We start from the raw sequence: 18,675 nt of genomic DNA, 5'->3' as shown, positions 1-18,675 counted from the left end.
ATTTTAAAAATAAAAAAAATAACTTTTTTAGTAGTAAAATCTGCATCAAAATATTTCTTAACAAATTTGTAATTAAATGAAAACACCATAGAAAAAAAAACTATGGACAGAGAAAAATGTAAAAACAAGCACAACAAATGATATTTTTGTCTCTAGTCTTTGAATAAACAACAAAACAAAACACAAGAAAAAGTTTATTGAAGTTCTCCTTGAGAAAACCCCAACACTTTATATTGTAATTTTGACATTTTGGTTGCTTATTTTCAGGAGTTCAAATCATCATATGTTGCGCCAGAAGGCCCATGCTTTACTTTTTACAAAAGTTTAGTTCTTTCCCATAGCTAAACTATCTAAACCTTAAATAAGTTTCCGTTATTATAAGTTTAAGATAAAATTTCAAGGGGCTGCCAATGACCTAACCAATATGTAACTGGATTTGATTTGTGCAACAAAGCTACACAGCCCCCTGGGGTGTCTTCATCGAAGTGGAAGGAATGAATGGGCCCAATAGAGCAAAATAACAGATTACCACCAAGGAGATGGGCTGAAGCTATCACAATGACACTGACAGTATGAGGTAACTTAGAGCTCTATATATACATATATTACAAAAGGCCAACAACTAACCAACAACAAGACTTATATATACATACACAGACCAAGTGGAAAAGGGGGGGGGGGGGGGGGGGGTGATATTGAAAAAAATGGAGGAAAATTATTTTTTTGTTAAACCAAGTAAATCACCATTGTAATTTATTTATATGAAATTTTTTTTATATTGTGACTCTACCAAATCAATTTTGTTTCGTGAAAAATATTTTTCTTTTATAATGTGACTGTGTACCAAATCGACCTAGTTACAGGAAAAATACTTTTCTTTTATAACATGACTGTACCAAATCAATTTAGTTTACATATTTTTCTTTTATAACGTGACTGTACCAAATCAATCTAATTACAGGAAAAATACTTTCCTTTTATAAGTGACGGTACCAAATAAATTTCATTACTGAAAAACATTTTAGTTTTATAATGTGACTGTACCAAATCAATTGAAATTTAAAGAACATAATAAAAATGTATTATTTATTCCATAATGAGATTCCAGCAAAAATTGTTCTTAAAATATAGATTATCTGTCTAGAAATGATGTTAACTTTTAAAATATAAAAATCTTTATACAAAAAAAAAAACAAAAAACAAAGATAAATTAATATCTTAAGTAAATGAAAATTAAAACTGTTACAATTTATATAAGTTGTTAGTTGATAAAAAAAATTTTTTAACCTTAGTCCCATATCAAACTTTGTACACACCACGTAATATAAAACAATAGAAAAAATGTTAAGTCAATGCCATTTTCAGTAATCTTATAACAAAATAATACCACCCTAATTGTTTTGTAAATTACCACCCAAATTTTTTTTAAATACCAAGCTAAAATGTAAACTACCTAACAAATATATAAAATACTACCCAAATTTTATGTGATCTACCACCCAAAGTGTATGTAAACAACCACTCAAAATGTATGTAAACTTACACCCAAATTTCACGTAAACTATCACCCAAATTTAGTGTAACCTTACACCCAAAACCTTTGTACAAACTACCACCCAGATTTTTTGTAAACTACAGCCAAAATATCATGTAAACTACCACCCAAATTTTGAATAAACCTATTACCCAAATATACCACCTACTACCACCCAAATATTGTCTATAGAAAAAGCCACTGAGATAAATTAAACAGATTTACCACAATCCTAATTTTTAGATGGAATATTGAACATTGCCTACAGCTTTAAAATGGAGTAAAGATTTTTTCGTTTTTTACTATGAGGACAATGAAAAATACTGACTTGATGATAGCTGTAGAAATGAGTGAAATCCTTGAAAACAGTTCGGAGAGCTACAACAACAGACACCACACTTCAGACAGGCTGGATAAAAAAAAATGCTAACTACAAATGCTGGATTTTCAGCAGGCTAACCAAGATGACAAACAGCAATAGAGCCAATAAAAAATAATTCCTGAGCAGATGGGGGGTATCACCTTCTCCTGTCGGATCTGCTTGTCTGTTGAAACTGCCTGTCTGATGACCTTGTCTAAGACTGCCTCCATTTTTAAAGTTACACTGAGCTGTAGCTGTGCTGTCTGACCACTTCACTTAGCTAAAAAAAAACATCAAATACAAAACGTTACTGACTGTTAGCAGAGCTGTTAATAAAACGAATATTCTAAAAAAAATAAAAATTTTTAAAATCATCGTTAAAATAAAATTTCTTGTCCGACAAATATAAATTAAAAAATCAAATGTCTAAGATTAAAAAAAGACCAACTTTATTTTTCCACTTTTAAAAAATTTCTTTTAATTAGAATCAGATTTGATCAAGAATCTAGTACAATAAATATATAATATTTGGGTGTCCAACTGGTGAAAAAGTACCGAGAATAAATAAATGATACAATGTTATACAAAGTATAACCTATCATTTTAGAGTTAAAGTTCACAACCATCCCACAAGATAGTTAGTTTAAGTGCTTTTCAATACTTTCAAATATACCTACAAGTGTTAACAAATTTTTTATGTAAAAAAAAATTCTTGTGAGTATATTAAATTAAACATTTTAAATCCATTTTAGCAGAAAACATAAAACCATCATTAAATGTCACATGAACAAGTTAATTTTAAGTTCAGTTCACAAGAAAAATATTTTTAGTGTTTTGGCTTAAGACTATATTTATTTTAAAAATTTGATGTTGATCTATGCCAGGTTAATCATATGTAAATCATGTGACCATGTTTCATGGTTTAGTCAACAGTAATAGACCATTTTAGTCCATTTGGGCTTTAAACTCTACATTTTACTGATATATAAACATGCACATATTTTTATTCAGAGTATATAAAAACTGTAGCATATAGTTTAGGCTATTTATAGACAGTAATCATGCTTGATAAATCACATAAAATAGTGGTGCTTATTAATTAGTACATGCCCCTAGATAAAACTCACCACTTTTAATATTTCTAGCATAGAAAAACAAATTAAAATGAAACATTATGACAAATTTGAATATTTATGATTAATTAGCCTATCAATCAGGTTCTGGAGAAATACGGTTCAACAATTTATGTGGCCTCTATCTGGCCAGGGCTTAAAGAAAACACTGGCAAAGATAAGTTGTGGATTGTTTTTTTACTCTGAATACATCCACACAAATATTTATTGTTTCATTATTACAAAGCCAGCTTGTGCTATCAATTCCAGTGAAATATTATCATTATTATGCCTAATCTTTAAATGAGACTACACCTCAAAGATATTACAATTCTTACCAAACTTAAATTTTCAAACAATAAGTTATGGTTAATGATACATGGCCTAACATAGTGTTTCTGAACAACGTGTGTTTCTGAACAACGCAACTACCCAGTGAAGGATTTTAGAAGCTAATATCGAAGTTTGAGAAAAAAACTGCTGTTATATAGCACCCACAAATCAACCTCACTTTTATGTCTACACAAATTTCAACTTACATATAAGGTCTAGGACATACCCCCCCCCCCACACACACATTGTCAATTACGCCTCACCTGAGTTATTTCCTCTATCTTAACCTCTCAGATTAATTGCTCCTCCTTCTAATTAAATACCCCCCACTTTAGAATAAATTTTACATCTATCCATCTCCATATTCAGCTACCTAACCCTATTCCCATCCCAAGCTTATCCTTCATCTATCTGTATCTCTCTCTAAATGACTAGGTGCAGGTAATTTGACAGGTGTAATTTCCTACAGCTTTTTAGGGGCAGGGGTAATGTACAGAGGGTACTTAATCTTGGGGTAATGACTAGGCACAGGTAAAATGACAGGGGGGTAATGTCCTACAGCTTTTTAGGGGCAGGGGTAATGTACAGAGGGTACTTAATCTTGGGGTAATGACTAGGCAAAGGGAAAATGACAGGGGGGTAATGTCCTACAGCTTTTTTGGGGCAGGGAGTAATGTACAGAAGGTAATTAATCTGGGGGCTGGGGGGGGGGGGGGGGGGTACTGTATGGGAGTAATTTACAGGGGGTAACTGACAGGGGGTAATTGACAAGGGTAATGTCCTACATGTACGCCTGGTTTATTTAACATATTACTAGCTGATCAGATATTTTAGTATATTTAAGATAAAAATCTCTCCATAACTGGTCATGAAAGTCTCCACATTAGTTGGCTCAAAACACATTTAAAATTTATGTGATAAAAGTAATAGATTTTAAACATATTTCCGCCCAGCGACATAGTTATAGACGAGCGCTCTATTGGACAGTGAATGAAATGTAACTCACCATTGGTTTCACTTGGTTTTCTTCAATGACAGCTTCATCATTCTGGTATGTTTCATCCTGTTCACCATCAGCTGGCGATGGGCTCTACAAGATACAAATCAAATCAATACACATATACAGTAGAAAACAATCATGTAAACAGTATTCAATACTCATATAATCAGCACTCAATACTCATGTAGACAGTATTATACATCGAACACTGATAATGTTTGTTAAATAAAGACTTCACAAAAGGTCAGTAAGAAAAAATTAAAAATAGAAATACTGTTTATGAAATCTAATCATTATAATTTGAAATGGAAAAAAGAAAAAGGCAAAAAGAAAAGCTGAACATGTACATTATTATATAAAGATTACTGTAAAAATGTCCAGACAAAAAAAGTAATACATAACCTAACAAAATAGAACAAAAACAAAACTGAAAATCTATTTTCTTATAATTTAATAGATTATATAAGCAATCAAAGAAAAGACAGTAGAGAATAAAGAAAAGTTACTGGAATGATGAGTGCCTAGTTAATGTGGCCCTGAGAAGTTACTGGAATGATGTGTGCCTAGCTAATGTGGCTCTAAGAAGTTACTGGAATGATGTGTGCCTAGCTAATGTGGCCCTAAGAAGTTAATGGAATGATTTGTGACTCGCTAATGTGGCCTTGAGAAGTTACTGGAATGATGTGTGCCTAGCTAATGTGGCCCTGAGAAGTTACTGGAATGATGTGTGCCTAGCTAATGTGGCCCTGAGAAGTTAATGGAATGATGAGTGCCTAGCTAATGTGGCCCTAAGAAGTTACTGGAATGATGTGTGCCTAGCTAATGTGGCTTTAAGAAGTTACTGGAATGATGTGTGACTAGCTAATGTGGCCCTAAGAAGTTTCTGGAATGATGTGTGCCTAGCTAATGTGGCCCTAAGAAGTTACTGGAAAGATGTGTGCCTAGCTAATGTGGCCCTGAGAAGTTACTGGAATGATGTGTGCCTAGCTAATGTGGCCCTAAGAAGTTACTGGAATGATGTATGCCTAGCTAATGTGGCACTAAGAAGTTACTGGAATGATGTGTGCCTAGCTAATGTGGCCCTAAGAAGTTACTGGAATGATGTATGCCTAGCTAATGTGGCACTAAGAAGTTACTGGAATGATGTGTGCCTAGCTAATGTGGCCGTAAGAAGTTACTGGAATGATGAGTGCCTAGCTAATGTGGCCCTAAGAAGTTACTGGAATGATGAGTGCCTAGCTAATGTGGCCCTGAGAAGATACTGGAATGATGTGTGCCTAGCTAATGTGGCTCTAAGAAGTTACTGGAATGATGAGTGCCTAGCTAATGTGGCCCTAAGAAGTTACTGGAATGATGTGTGCCTAGCTAATGTGGCCTTAAGAAGTTACTGGAATGACGTGTGCCTAACTAATGTGGCCCTAAGAAGTTACTGGAATAATGTGTGCCTAGCTAATGTGGCCCTAAGAAGTTACTGGAATGATGTGTGCCTAGCTAATGTGGCCCTAAGAAGTTACTGGAATGATGTGTGCCTAGCTAATGTGGCCCTGAGAAGTTACTGGAATGATGTGTGCCTTGCTAATGTGGCCCTAAGAAGTTACTGGAATGATATGTGCCTAGTTAATGTGGCCCTAAGAAGTTACTGGAATGATGTGTGCCTTGCTAATGTGGCCCTAAGAAGTTACTGGAATGATGTGTGCCTAGCTAATGTGGCCCTAAGAAGTTACTGGAATGATATGTGCCTAGTTAATGTGGCCCTAAGAAGTTACTGGAATGATGTGTGCCTAGCTAATGTGACCCTGAGAAGTTACTGGAATGATGTGTGCCTAGCTAATGCGGCTCTAAGAAGTTACTGGAATAATCTGGGACAACTTAAAGTTGCCTTAAATATCTTTCAAAAGATAATCCCATTAAAAATCTGAGAGAATAATTGACTTACTGTTACATTGAAAGCGACCACAAGCTCGGTGCTAGGTGGAGGGCGATAAAACTTGAGAGCCAGCGAGCTGAAGATGACAGACAGGCCTTTGAGGGAGATGGAGTAGACATAGACACCAGTCACCAGGTGATCTGGGTCGTACAGCCAGCAGGATAGCCTCTGTCCGCACTTCTCGCGCCAGGTGTCGCAGGTTAGATCAAGCAGCTTGCCCATTAGGACTGGACCCATGAAAGACCCTTAAAAAAAATTTTTTAGATTAGAGATTTGAATTATGGGACAAGACCAATATAGGATACTAGAAATGTTTTTAAAATTAGAGATTTGATTTATTTCTTTTAAACCATGGGACAAATTAACGCTTGCAAATGATTCTTTTATTATAAATTAAAATTAACACTGAATTATATATACAACACTTAAAATTGATGTAAAAAAAAAATAAATAAACGGATAGCAGTTATCATTATCTTTGATAATAATTCACTCACTAATACAGATCTCATTTGGTCAAATTATCAAAAGGAAAGTGCTTTTTTTAATTTATTGTTTATAGATGTTTTTATAACTTATAAAATTTAACTATTGGAATTCTAAGGATTTTTTTTGCTCAGATGGAAATTTTGATTAAAATTAGGAAACAGGAACAGAAAAAAAATTATTCAAAGAAGATTTAACATGAGTCAAAATTTCTAACATTTTCTAGTGGACTCGGTCAGTGAAGAAAATCAGAAAATACTTTGCTGACCCCACAGGTAAAATTGGGATAAAATCAATGAAAAATGAATCACCTAGCATCCGAACTATGAGGGTTTTAATTCCTTGAGCATAAACTTTATGATCTTCATGAACACATCTGTGGACAAAACAGTATTTAAGTTATAACAAATCTTCGTAAACACTTCGGTGGACAAAACAGTATCTAAGTTTTAACAAATCTTCATGTACACATCTGTGGACAAAACAGTATCTTAGTTATAACAAATCTTCATGAACACATCTGTGGACAAAACAGTATCTAAGTTTTAACAAATCTTCATGTACACATCTGTGGACAAAACAGTATCTAAGTTATAACAAATCTTTGTAAACACATTGACAAAACAGTATCTAAGTTTTAACAAATCTTTGTAAACACATTGACAAAACAGTATCTAAGTTTTAACAAATCTTTGTAAACACATTGACAAAACAGTATCTAAGTTTTAACAAATCTTCATGAACACATTAACAAAACAGTATCTAAGTTATAACAAATCTTCATCAACACATTGACAAAACAGTATCTAAGTTTTAACAAATCTTTGTAAACACATTGACAAAACAGTATCTAAGTTATACAAATCTTCATGAACACAACTGTAGAAAAAACAGTATCTGATTTATAAAAAATCTTCAAGGATATATCTGTTAAAAATACAATGTTTTATTCAGCTTATCTTCAGCAACAACACTATACAGCTTTAAAAAAATAAATAAAATGAAAAGCAGATCTTGTGATTAAATATAGCAAGTGCTAAGACAGAATATCTTCTTTTCTTCTTCTTCGTTCTTAATTTTAGTGTTGGTAAGGATCCCCACCAACAAAATTAAGTATAAGTATCAACTGGTTATGAGCCATTGAGGCCATTGAATCCGATTTCAGCATGTTTTTCTTTTTGGATTTGCTTCCATAGCCTTTTTTCAACCAAGAACAAACTACAATGCAGCAGTTGTTTGATTTTGGAGTTGTCTCTAATAGAAGAGTGGCTGTCCCCAGCTAACGAGCCTCATCTGCCTGAGGGTTCAAACTTGAGACTTTTCGGTTTAGCAACCATGAGCTTTTACTGGCTTGACCACACCAACAAAAAATATTACTCTAATATTTTAAACAAGAGTTGGTAGACTTTACCTAAGTTGTACGGCATCACAGGGTGCTATAGGCATGAAGGAGATACACATAGCAAAGAACAGCAGGATGACAAACACAAAGAGCAGAGGGCAGGACTTGCGACAGTTCTCAGAGCCAAGAGTTTTACTGATCTGGCTGCCGATGTCATTTCTCATATTGATGGCATCAATGCAGGAGCAGTTATGGAACTGGGGAGTAAAAATACAAACGCTGACGAGCAATTTAAAACAACACATTTCAGAATTTAAAACAAAAATGGACAATATTTTATTGGCTTTCAGTTTTAATTTTAAAATATTTGAAATCAAAGTTGAGAAGCAGAAATTATGATGTTAATTGTAATTAAACATAAAAACATTATTAGTAGTGTATTAGACAATTCTTCTTCGTTCCTAATTGTAATGCTGGAAGGGATTTCCTCCAACACAATTAAGTATTACGTTTCGGCTTGTTATTCACCATATAGGCTGTTGACTCAAATTTCAGCCTGCTTTTCTTTTTGAATTTGTGTTTGGCCAATAAAGGTGGTTTATTTAAACTACATCAGTACTTACGTCATTCCCAGTTTGTTTGATACAGCCAGCATAACAGGGTGAGAAATATAAACTGGTGTCCTTGTTGCAGACAGGCTCAAAGGCATCTGTGTCACAGTTGCACAGACTGTTGCATGTGGTGTCCAGTTTGATGGGGTAGTTCCCAGTTGACCTGCGCATGTGTAAAAGATTGTACAGGTAGAAGAAAAATATATATTACCAAACTATTCTAACACAATCTATTATTGAATAGGGTAGTAGCTTTAATCTCTTTTTATATAACTAACTAATAAACATGGATGGTTTTTAATCTTAAAAATTGGTTTTTTAATATACTTCTTTCTATTTCTAAAAAGAGTTATTTCTAATATTAAGTACCAAATGTAAAAAAATTATGTATTTAATTAAGTTAACCTATATCCTGCTAGCGTCCCACTTATAGGATGCTTGTAAAAAAATGTATAAAAATTTATAAACAGCTAGTTAAAACACAAATTATGTCTCATGGTATTTGTGTGTGTTTTGTAAAAAATGAAATTTAGAAAAAAGTTATAGCGCCAGTATTTGCTAGACTTGTCAAAATGGCAGAAAAAACATAATGCACATGGGTAAGTGCATATCTTCTTAAATATTAATATTTTAAATGCAAAATAAACGTAAAACTTGAAGCAATATCATATTTCTATCTAATAAAAAATTTAACAATAACAATTATTTAATAACAATTATTTTTAGCTACTATGTTGTATCAAGTGTACAGTGCGCCCCCCAGAAGTGGGACGCTAGCATGAATGGTCCCATGTTCAGGTAGTGCTAAAATCCCATTTATGGGACACTTGCAAGAAACAGACACAAATGTTTATGTCAAATGGTTATTTATGGTGAAACGCTTGTTATCTTTGTTTGCTGTTGACTTTGGGGGTAAAGTAGTATTTTTAGATATTTAATTATGATCTTGACCTATATATGAGTTATATATTATTGTATAAAATGTTGAAATTGAATTATTTTGGAAAGTTTACATTTTTATTTCTCAGGTGTCAGAATTACACTCACTAAAGTATCCAATACCATTGAATATACTAATTTAGTAGTGCTGTGAATTCACCAGGCACATGATATAGAATTATAACAAGAGAGAACTGTTTCCTGTGTCAACTCTATGTTAACTGTATCAGCCTTATGTTCCCTATCTCAGCCTTATGCTACCTGTCTCAGCCCTATGTTCCCTGTCTCAGCCCTATGTTCCCTATCTCAGCCATATTTTCCCCATCTCTGCTATATGAGCCCTTTATCAGCCCCTATGCTCATTGTTACATCCATGTTCCCTGTCTCAGCCCTATGTTCCCTGTCTCAGCCCTATGTTCCCTGTCTCAGCCATATTTTCCCCATCTCTGCTATATGAGCCCTTTATCAGTGCCTATGCTCATTGTTACATCCATGTTCCCTGTCTCAGCCCTATGTTCCCTGTCTCAGCCCTATGTTTCCTGTCTCAGCCCTATGTTCCCTGTCTCAGCCGTATGTTCCCTGTCTCAGCCCTATGTTCCCTGTCTCAGCATATTTTCCCCATCTCTGCTATATGAGCCCTTTATCAGCGCCTATGCTCATTGTTACATCAATGTTCCTTATCTTAGCCCATGTTCCCAGTATCAGCCTTATGTTCCCAACCTCAGCCTCATGTTCCCTGAATCAGTCTGTCCTATGTTCCCAATCTTAGCTCTCAGGGGCAGCAAGAAATTTAAAAAAGTAAGTAAAACTCCTGACTTACCCACTGATGTAAGGAATTGAGACACCATATATACTGCTATGCTCACACCGGATCCACACAACAGCACAGCTTAAAACTGACAAGGAGCCAGTAACAATCATGTACTTGAGTGCTTGGGTGATGGTGAAGTTGAACTTTTTGGCAATGAAACCACCCATCACAAGTCCACACACAGCTGCAGGGACCACAGCAATACCTGGCAAGATTGTCATTTTGTTTAAGTTAATCATTGTTTTGTTTCATTGTGCAATGTGTTAGTTTTTAAACAAACATTTTTTTTCAATCAGACTTTTAAATTTCTTTAATTCAATAATTAAAGTAAAAAAAGGTTTAAAATCAAATTTTTAGTTCAATAAATAAAATTTGATGGTGTTTGTTTTTGAAGTGACATCTTTTTCAATCAGGCATTTTTTAATTTCTTTAAATCTATAATTAAATTAAAAAAAAGATTTTAAATCGTATTTTATTTCAATAAAAAAAATTCAATGTATTTTTTTTTCAAAAAAAAAATATATATATAAACAAGTTAATTAAAAAGTCTAGTGACAATTTTAGCGCAATTTCCTTATGTTATCTAAAAATAGCTCTGTCGTAGCGTAAATCAAGAGCAGGGTTAGTAAAACCATTGGTTAGTTATTAAAACGTTTTTTATTTTAAAAAAATTTCAGTATTTTACATGTTTTATTTACAATAGAGTTACTTGACTAAAAACCATTGCGCGCCTAGCTACTGAACGTGATGACGAAGCCATAGAACGTGATGGTGCAGCTATTGAACGTGATGACGCGTGTGGTGTGGTTGGAAAAAATGCCTACTAATTCGGTCCAAATTTTAATTAATTCAAAAAAATTTTTGTGACCGAACGAAAGGATATTTTTGAAAACTTTCTTCGGCAATATTGTTCTAAATTATGGCAGGAATCGATTGGTACATGTTTCAAGTCGCTAAGTGGTCTGGTTGCCGAGATATGGGCTAAAAACTGCTTTTTTTCGAGGTTTTTTGGCTTTTCCGGGAAATCCATGAAAATAACCCGGAATTTTTATAGCCTATGTTCATCCTCGTAACTTTCTTAACATAATTGCTTTTGGAACTAGTCATCGATATTGCTTCGTTGAGGAGGAGATACGACTTAAAGCTGCGGACACACATCCATCCATTCATTCATTCATACATTCATACATCCAGAAATGACGGGTTAATAAACGCAATTCTCCAGAATGGAAATTGCGCTAAAAATACTGCTATTAATTAAATTATTTAAAAAACACATTCTAAGTATTTAAATTATTTGAAAAAAACATCTATGATGATAAATACAACACCAACTTGGATGAACAAAAATAAAAAGTTTCTCTAGCAAATTTTATTTACCTGCGAAGACGGCAGCCCGCGAGGCTGGAATCCCATACTGATTCTCAATAAACTTTGGCAGGAAGGCAGCAGACCCAGACATAAACATTGCCTCGGTGGTCATGCCCAGTGTGACGAACACAAAGCAGGGGTTTCTCAACACGGTCATGGTGGTGGCCATAAATTTGTTGTTCTTGAACTTTGACGACAGGCCGGAGGCCACAGCGTGAGCTTCCGGTTTCCGGTTTTGTCTGATATCCTGTGTTCCAGGTAGCTCCGAGCCGTATAAAGATATGGGTACGTACACAACCAGTTGAAGAACTGCTGCAATTGTTGGTCCAAGCCACCAGGCGCCTAGCCAGCGGGGATCTTTTGGAGTAAGCTTAATGGAGTCGAGCGTGTCGAAATCAACATATATATTAAGCAGCTGTCCACCGATAATGTATCCTAGACCCGAGCCTAAAATATTACACCCGTAGATAATCCCTAGGAAGAGGGGTGTTTTCTGAGGCACAACGCTGTCATCCATTAAAGATATTCCAACAGTGAAGAGCGTAGTGCCGCCGATTCCGTGGAGTAGTTGGGAGAATAGAAACACGTACAAGTAGTTACTAAGCGGGGAGGAATGAGGGACATTGGTGCAGTTGGCTGTGGTGCTGGCGCCCAGGACGCAGATCTTCTCCGGGGCCATCCCTAGCGTGTACTGCCCAGCGGTGAAGTGCGGCACGGCCATACAAAACGAACCAATGGCTGAGAAGAGGATAGTGATAGAGAGCATGCGTGGCTTCCGCCTGCCTGACCCTATGTAACCAATGACGACAGCTAACATGGCTGCTGACACATCGTAAGCGCTGGATACAAATCCTAGATTGGTACTGTCTAGATCATATCTTCTTTCTATGGAGGAGACGTTCACATTTTGGACCCCATTAACTTCAAAACCTGAAATCAATTTTTAAAAAAAGATAGTTAATATTAAAAAACTTGTAAAGGTAAAAAATCTGATGGTCATTTTAGCAGGTGAACTAGAGTTAGCTGTTATTGTGGCCTCAGCATTATATGAAGTTAATAAAGAAATAAAGTTGTCAATTCTATGCCAAGCAAACTTTTCTTTCCCTAATGGGAGTCGGGTGTAAATTAGAACTGGGTGAACTCAGGATGTCCTAGAGATCACGCCAGAGGTTGCAACCCAAGATTTTTTTAGTTAAACAGTTGGACATCCCTGAGGCTACAAGGGTAAATGGGGAAAATGTCTGGACATTGTTAACATAATGCTACCATGATACCAAACTCTACTTCACCCTGTTAAATGCTAACATCAGCTTACATAATGGTGTTAACATAATGCTACCATGGATCCAAACTCTACTTCACCCTGTTAAATGCTAACATCAGCTTACATAATGTTGTTAACATAATGCTACCATGGAACCAAACTCTACTTCACCCTGTTAAATGCTAACACCAGCTTACATAATGTTGTTAACATAATGCTACCATGGAACCAAACTCTACTTCACCCTTTTAAATGCTAACATCAGCTTACATATAATGTAACAATAGAAGCAAACTCAGCCCTGTTAGACCATATGGTCTCAAACAAATGCTTGTAGTTTTTAAATTACCTACGGCTGTGCAGTGCCAGTGAGTCGCCCCTCAAAACTAATTTTAACATTAAAAAAACAATATTGACACATTGATAGAATCTACTGGTAAGCAATTAAATAGCACAGTGTATACAAAGTCCTAAGTGTGGGCACATTCTTAGCATAGCCTCCCTTTTTGTATAACATCAACTAATTCAGAATCTATAAAATAATCATATATACAGAGTAAGGATTATAATTCTAAAGATAAATAACTGAATATAAGGGAATCTACTCAAAAGAATATTCTAAGGTTTACAAAGTATGCTGTTATATCAGTTATGTCAGTTACAACAATTATTCCATGATATATCAAAAGGTTAAAATATGACCTACCTAAAACAAGAGAATAGACTCCCATAAAGAAAACAAGACAATTGGGGGAGTTGAAGGTCTGCAAAAACTGGGGACGCCATCGCCCATACCCACATCTGTTGGAACTATCTTCACTGCTTCTTCTGGCTTCTCTACCTTCTCTATTCTCTTCCTCTTCTGGCATGGATTTTTCTTTTGGAGGGGCATCTACTGTTGAAGACAGCCCTGCAGGGTTATAATTGACAGTTTAATGACAGCATTGGTTAACAGCATTTAAAAGAACTGTTTTAAAAAATGGCTCTTTGGTCAATATTTCTTCCTGAAGCCAGACCCAGAAAAATTGGATAAGATATAATAAAAGATGACTTTTAATTTTGGGATGAAAAGAAAAAAATAAAATGATTTTTTTAAATAATAATGAACCACTATTTATACAACTATAAACAAAAAAGCATGGTCTGCTATAATTAAGTATAATATGTATTTAATACCCTTACTACAATTGTATGAGTGACTCATGTTTTTCTTTTATTTATGTAAATAGTGGTACATTTTCATAAATCTAATTTCTCAAACATTTTACTTTTTAAAAATGAAATTTAAAAAATAATAATATTATTGCTTAACTAAACATACTTGCGCATCAAATGAATGCAAGGAATAATTGTAATCGCTCAAAAAGTTTAGTACTATATACTTTATAGTAATTATGTCTTTATGATAATGTTACATTGCACTGCCATTGGGTCTTTAACTACAACATGTAAATTAAGAAACCATACTGTTTGGTACAAGTGCGTGAAATTCTGTTAGCAAGATGTGACTCAGGTGAAGCAAGTACAAAGCACAAGGAATTAAGTTCAATAAAAGCTTGTAAAAACATCTAAGCCAAAAGATTTATTTAAATGTATGAAACTTACTGTGTAATTCTGGTTCCTTTGTTTCACTCTGCTCATTTTTATTTACCAAACCGTCGGCTGATGTTGTGACTGTCATTTTCAAATATCTTTTAATTGATGGTAATTATTATAGATGGTGACTATTTCTTATATTTAGAAAATAGGCCTGCAGGAAGAAAAATGAAGAATTTAAATTGAATACTACTTAAATATAAATTAATTAAAAATACTAGTTAGAACTTAGAGTGTTGAAGATATGTTGTCAGAGAAGCGTCATGTATTAACAGTTGATTTTATATATTTCTATAACCAGTACATTATTAAACATCAAACATTGTAATTCTTGGTAGCAAGATTATTTTAGCATTTTTCCAAATAAGTTGAAATATATGCAAAAAAGCTGCTACAGTCCAGAGGCGTAGCGACCCTTCCTGGCGCCCGGGGACAAACTTTCAATTTGGCACCCCCCCCCCCCCCAACCCTTTCAATTGCACACACCCCCCCTCAAGCTTTCGATTTGCACCCCCCCCCCCCCTCAAACTATTTATAATGCGAAAATGCAGCTAAAATGACATTTTAATTTGTTTTTACAACCTATTTTGGCGCCTCCTAAGGTCGGCGCCCGGGGACATATGTACCCCCCTGCCCCCCCCCCATCACTACGCCTCTGCTACAGTCCACTCTTTCTGAGTTTCTGAACCTGACTCCTGAAATGAATACTCCCCTCCCCCCACCCCCGTTGCCAGAAATAGAGGCATTGTGGTGTATTAGAGTAACGCTTAGTTTAGAGTTCATTCGTGTTTAATCATTTACATAGAGATCTAGTAAATATTAACAGTTAACATAAACTTAAATATTAATACATTTTTTTAATAAAAAATATAATACAATGAAAAATGACAACACCCTTTAAACTGCCTAAACCTACCTATTTCCAGTTGTGATAAATGCTATTGTTACAGATTGTCTGTCACAAATATATTGCATGACATGGAAATGATAGTTGTTTGGGACTAGGCTATATTATAAATATTTATTGGAAGAAATGATGGCCAACTGAGGTGACTAATAATTTATAACAAGCATATGTGGGCTATTCTGAGCTGACTGGGTCAGCCTTAATAAATAAATTGGAATATTGGTATTACAGTATTACGAATAGTAAAAAGTGGCGCTAGTCACTGTAACTGGGTAATCCTAATCTGGCGCCCCTTTTAAGAAGATTCAATTGTTTAGGCAATGGGATTATTGTAGCCTGGTAGAACAAGATCTATAACGATAGGTGACTAAAGGTTAATATTAACGAAGTGACTACACCAAAAAAGATTTTACCCCTAGCACAATCTGGCCGGCAAAAGATGCATAATGGAATGACCTAAAAATCTGCGTAATGGGCTCAAATTTAATACTATTAATAGCTGCGCAATGGACTCTATTTATTCTTTTATAGCTGCGCATTAGGATCAATTACGCATTATTCTTCTGACAAAACTATCTGTACTGTGTGTTGCGCTGCGGGCGGGTCATCAGGGGTTGAGCTAGCAAAGAGTTCTAGTCTAATAGCCTACTTAAATATACTATTTAACTTATTTAAGTAGGTATTCATCGTATTAATGAGTAGATCTAACTACTAGATTTAGATATCTAGATCTAGTACTAGACTTCAAAGGCCTAGATCTAGATTCTATAGGCCTAATAAATAAATTTTGAGATTACTCAGATTAGCTGTGACAATTGTTACTGTATGGAAGATCTAGAATCTAGATTCTAGTACCTAACCCTGGGGGGGGGGGGGCTACTAGTGCCTAGCTTAGAGGCCTAGCCCAAAGTTAAATCTATTTTTAGCACTAAATCTAGGCCTATTCTCAGTCTAGATATCTAGATGTAGTTTTTACTTTAGATTAATTACTCAACTTACTTGTTACTTGTTGCAGAAGTGAAGCTTTGTTTTTATAGATCTAAATCTATGCATTTATTTTTACTTTTTGACTTTCGTTTTTTTTTTCAACCAAAAATGGCAAAAAAACCTAACTCTGCACTCTTACTAGATTTAAGATCTAGACGGTAAACATTATAAACAATGACGGCTTAAGCTGAAGAGGAGCTCAATTTCTTACAAAGCACACCAGCTAGACGCCACTCTTGCGTACAATAAATTCACTGGTGATATGTGTAAATATCTCTGTAAGATGCCGTATCCATTCCAAATATAAAACATAATATTATTGTGTCAGCCATTGGTTTACATCATAGTCTAAGTAGTAATAGGACAAGCTAAAATTAACTTACATGGTATCGATACTTTAACTAAATTAATAATGCGCAATTTATTGTTTCCTTTTCTACATTTTTCATTGATATCATTATAAATATATTTTTATTATATATTTTTAAAACTATGAGCATAAAAATAATTGAAATATTGATTATGTCTATTATAAAATGTGTTTGATATTTTTGTAATCGCTATTGAAAAAATATCGGGCACTCTATAGTGGTTGATGGCTATTTTAATGGTCTACATCCACCATCTAAATGAATAAGTTACGCACACGGTCATCATTAATTCGCCAAGCGTTTCAAAACAATCTCACAGACAACATCTACGAGATCTAGCGGTTGACTTTTTCATCAAGTATTGTATTCTCGTATTGTTTAGTAGTTTTGTTACTTTTATTTGTCTATTGCTTGCAAAACAAAAAGATATAGTCACCTCATAAATAACAAACTGAATATGCTCGTGTTGATTTGATTGGCTTGTACACATAACACATGTGTGCATTTTTAATTAGGGACAACAATTTAGAAGGAAAGGGTGACACTCTTTAAAAAAGAAAGATTTACTTACTAGGCCTACTTTACATGAACGAACTTAATCGGAAGATTGCAGTCTGATGGAATACATGCAAGAGATGATTTCATGTTTTACAGCTAAACTTTAGATTGCTAGCAAATTATCATCTGTATATTACAAGGTAGCTATCAGAATAATAAATGGGACTCATCCATTTTTAAAAGTCAAATTCTAGTGGATTCTCACTAAATTTCTGGAGGACCTCTATTAGATTCTGCGAATGACATCAGCCTTCACTCACATCAACAACAGCAAGCTAAGCAAGCTCTGTGAAAAATCACTGAAGGACAGGCTCCGATTATTTGGGGGGGGGGGGGGGAACGGACATAATCTGCCACTTCAGTTACAAGAAATGACTATTTCTGAGGTGGATCGCTTCGAATCTAGGAAGTGTAGTAAGGATAGGTGAGCAGATGAGGACATCAAAAACACCAGCATCATTTGTTCTCTACGGTTCTGGAGAGTAACACAAACACTTAAATTAGCAGATTTTTGCGTCGCATATTAAACATCTGGTTGCATGTAGAAATCATCAGTACCGAAAACCCATATTGGCGAAAAATTACAACCGTGGAAAATAAGATAGATTGGACACACATTGTGTAATCAGCTATCATAGCTATAGCAACATCACCAGACCGGCGTTAGACTTAAATCCTCAAGGAAAGAGTAAAGTAGGTAGGCCAAAACAAACTTGGAAAAGGATCAGTTGTCAGAGAAGGAGCCTGAATGTCTTGGACCCAACTTGGCGGAATCGCCCAAAACCGAATACTGTTAAAAGATAAGGTCGGGTCCCCATGCTCCACAACGGGTCCACGGGAATGATCATGATGCTGATGGGGGCAGAGATAAATTATGTAGCAAAGATGTAAAGGAGGTGTACAGTCGACGGGCTCTCGAAGTTACTATGGGACCAGCACATTTTCGGTAAATAAAATTCAATATCCGGAAACATATGAAAGAGTAGGGGTTGGTGTGGTTGAGTCGGTAAAGCTCATGGTTGCTAAATCGAAAAGTCTCGAGTTCTAAACCTCGGGCAGATGAGACTCGATAGATGGGGACAGCAACTCTTCCAGGAAAAACACTTCCAAAAGCAAACAACTGCTGCCTTTTAGTTTGTTCTTGGTTGGACAAATGCTTTGGAAG

At 35.0% G+C, this 18,675-nt stretch overlaps 1 protein-coding gene across 2 annotated transcripts; it reads right to left on the bottom strand.

Moving 5' to 3' along the window:
* Nucleotides 1–678: 678 nt before the first annotated feature.
* On the bottom strand, nt 679–16,928 carry LOC131952436 (solute carrier organic anion transporter family member 4C1). Of its 2 annotated transcripts, none has more exons than XM_059315077.1 (11): nt 16,594–16,928; nt 14,697–14,841; nt 13,798–14,001; nt 11,837–12,757; nt 10,466–10,661; nt 8,719–8,869; nt 8,165–8,352; nt 7,065–7,129; nt 6,277–6,512; nt 4,347–4,430; nt 679–2,175 (listed from the first exon to the last, which is right to left on the bottom strand). In XM_059315077.1, exons 2-11 carry the CDS (start codon nt 14,770–14,772, stop codon nt 2,134–2,136), a joined length of 2,163 nt encoding a protein of 720 aa, XP_059171060.1. In that variant the 5' UTR covers nt 14,773–14,841; nt 16,594–16,928; the 3' UTR covers nt 679–2,133. The 2 variants fall into 2 exon arrangements, with proteins under 2 accessions (XP_059171060.1, XP_059171061.1); XM_059315078.1 differs by having other exon boundaries at nt 13,798–13,986.
* Nucleotides 16,929–18,675: the final 1,747 nt, after the last annotated feature.

The sequence above is a fragment of the Physella acuta genome, unplaced genomic scaffold (genome assembly GCF_028476545.2).
Source record: "Physella acuta isolate Inbredline_101_S28 unplaced genomic scaffold, ASM2847654v3 ptg000873l, whole genome shotgun sequence".
NCBI classification, from domain to species: Eukaryota; Metazoa; Mollusca; class Gastropoda; family Physidae; genus Physella; species Physella acuta.
The sequence above is the reverse complement of the archived record's forward strand: the minus strand, read 5'-3'. Positions and strand labels throughout refer to the sequence as shown.

Coding starts and splice junctions, on each gene's coding strand:
- LOC131952436 (XM_059315077.1), bottom strand. CDS start 14,772: ATGACAGTCACAACATCAGCCGACGGTTTGGTAAATAAAAATGAGCAG. Junction 14,002..14,696: donor AAAGGAACCAGAATTACACA/GTAAGTTTCATA, acceptor ATAACCCTGCAG/GGCTGTCTTCAACAGTAGAT. Junction 2,176..4,346: donor AAAACCAAGTGAAACCAATG/GTGAGTTACATT, acceptor GTTTTTTTTTAG/CTAAGTGAAGTGGTCAGACA.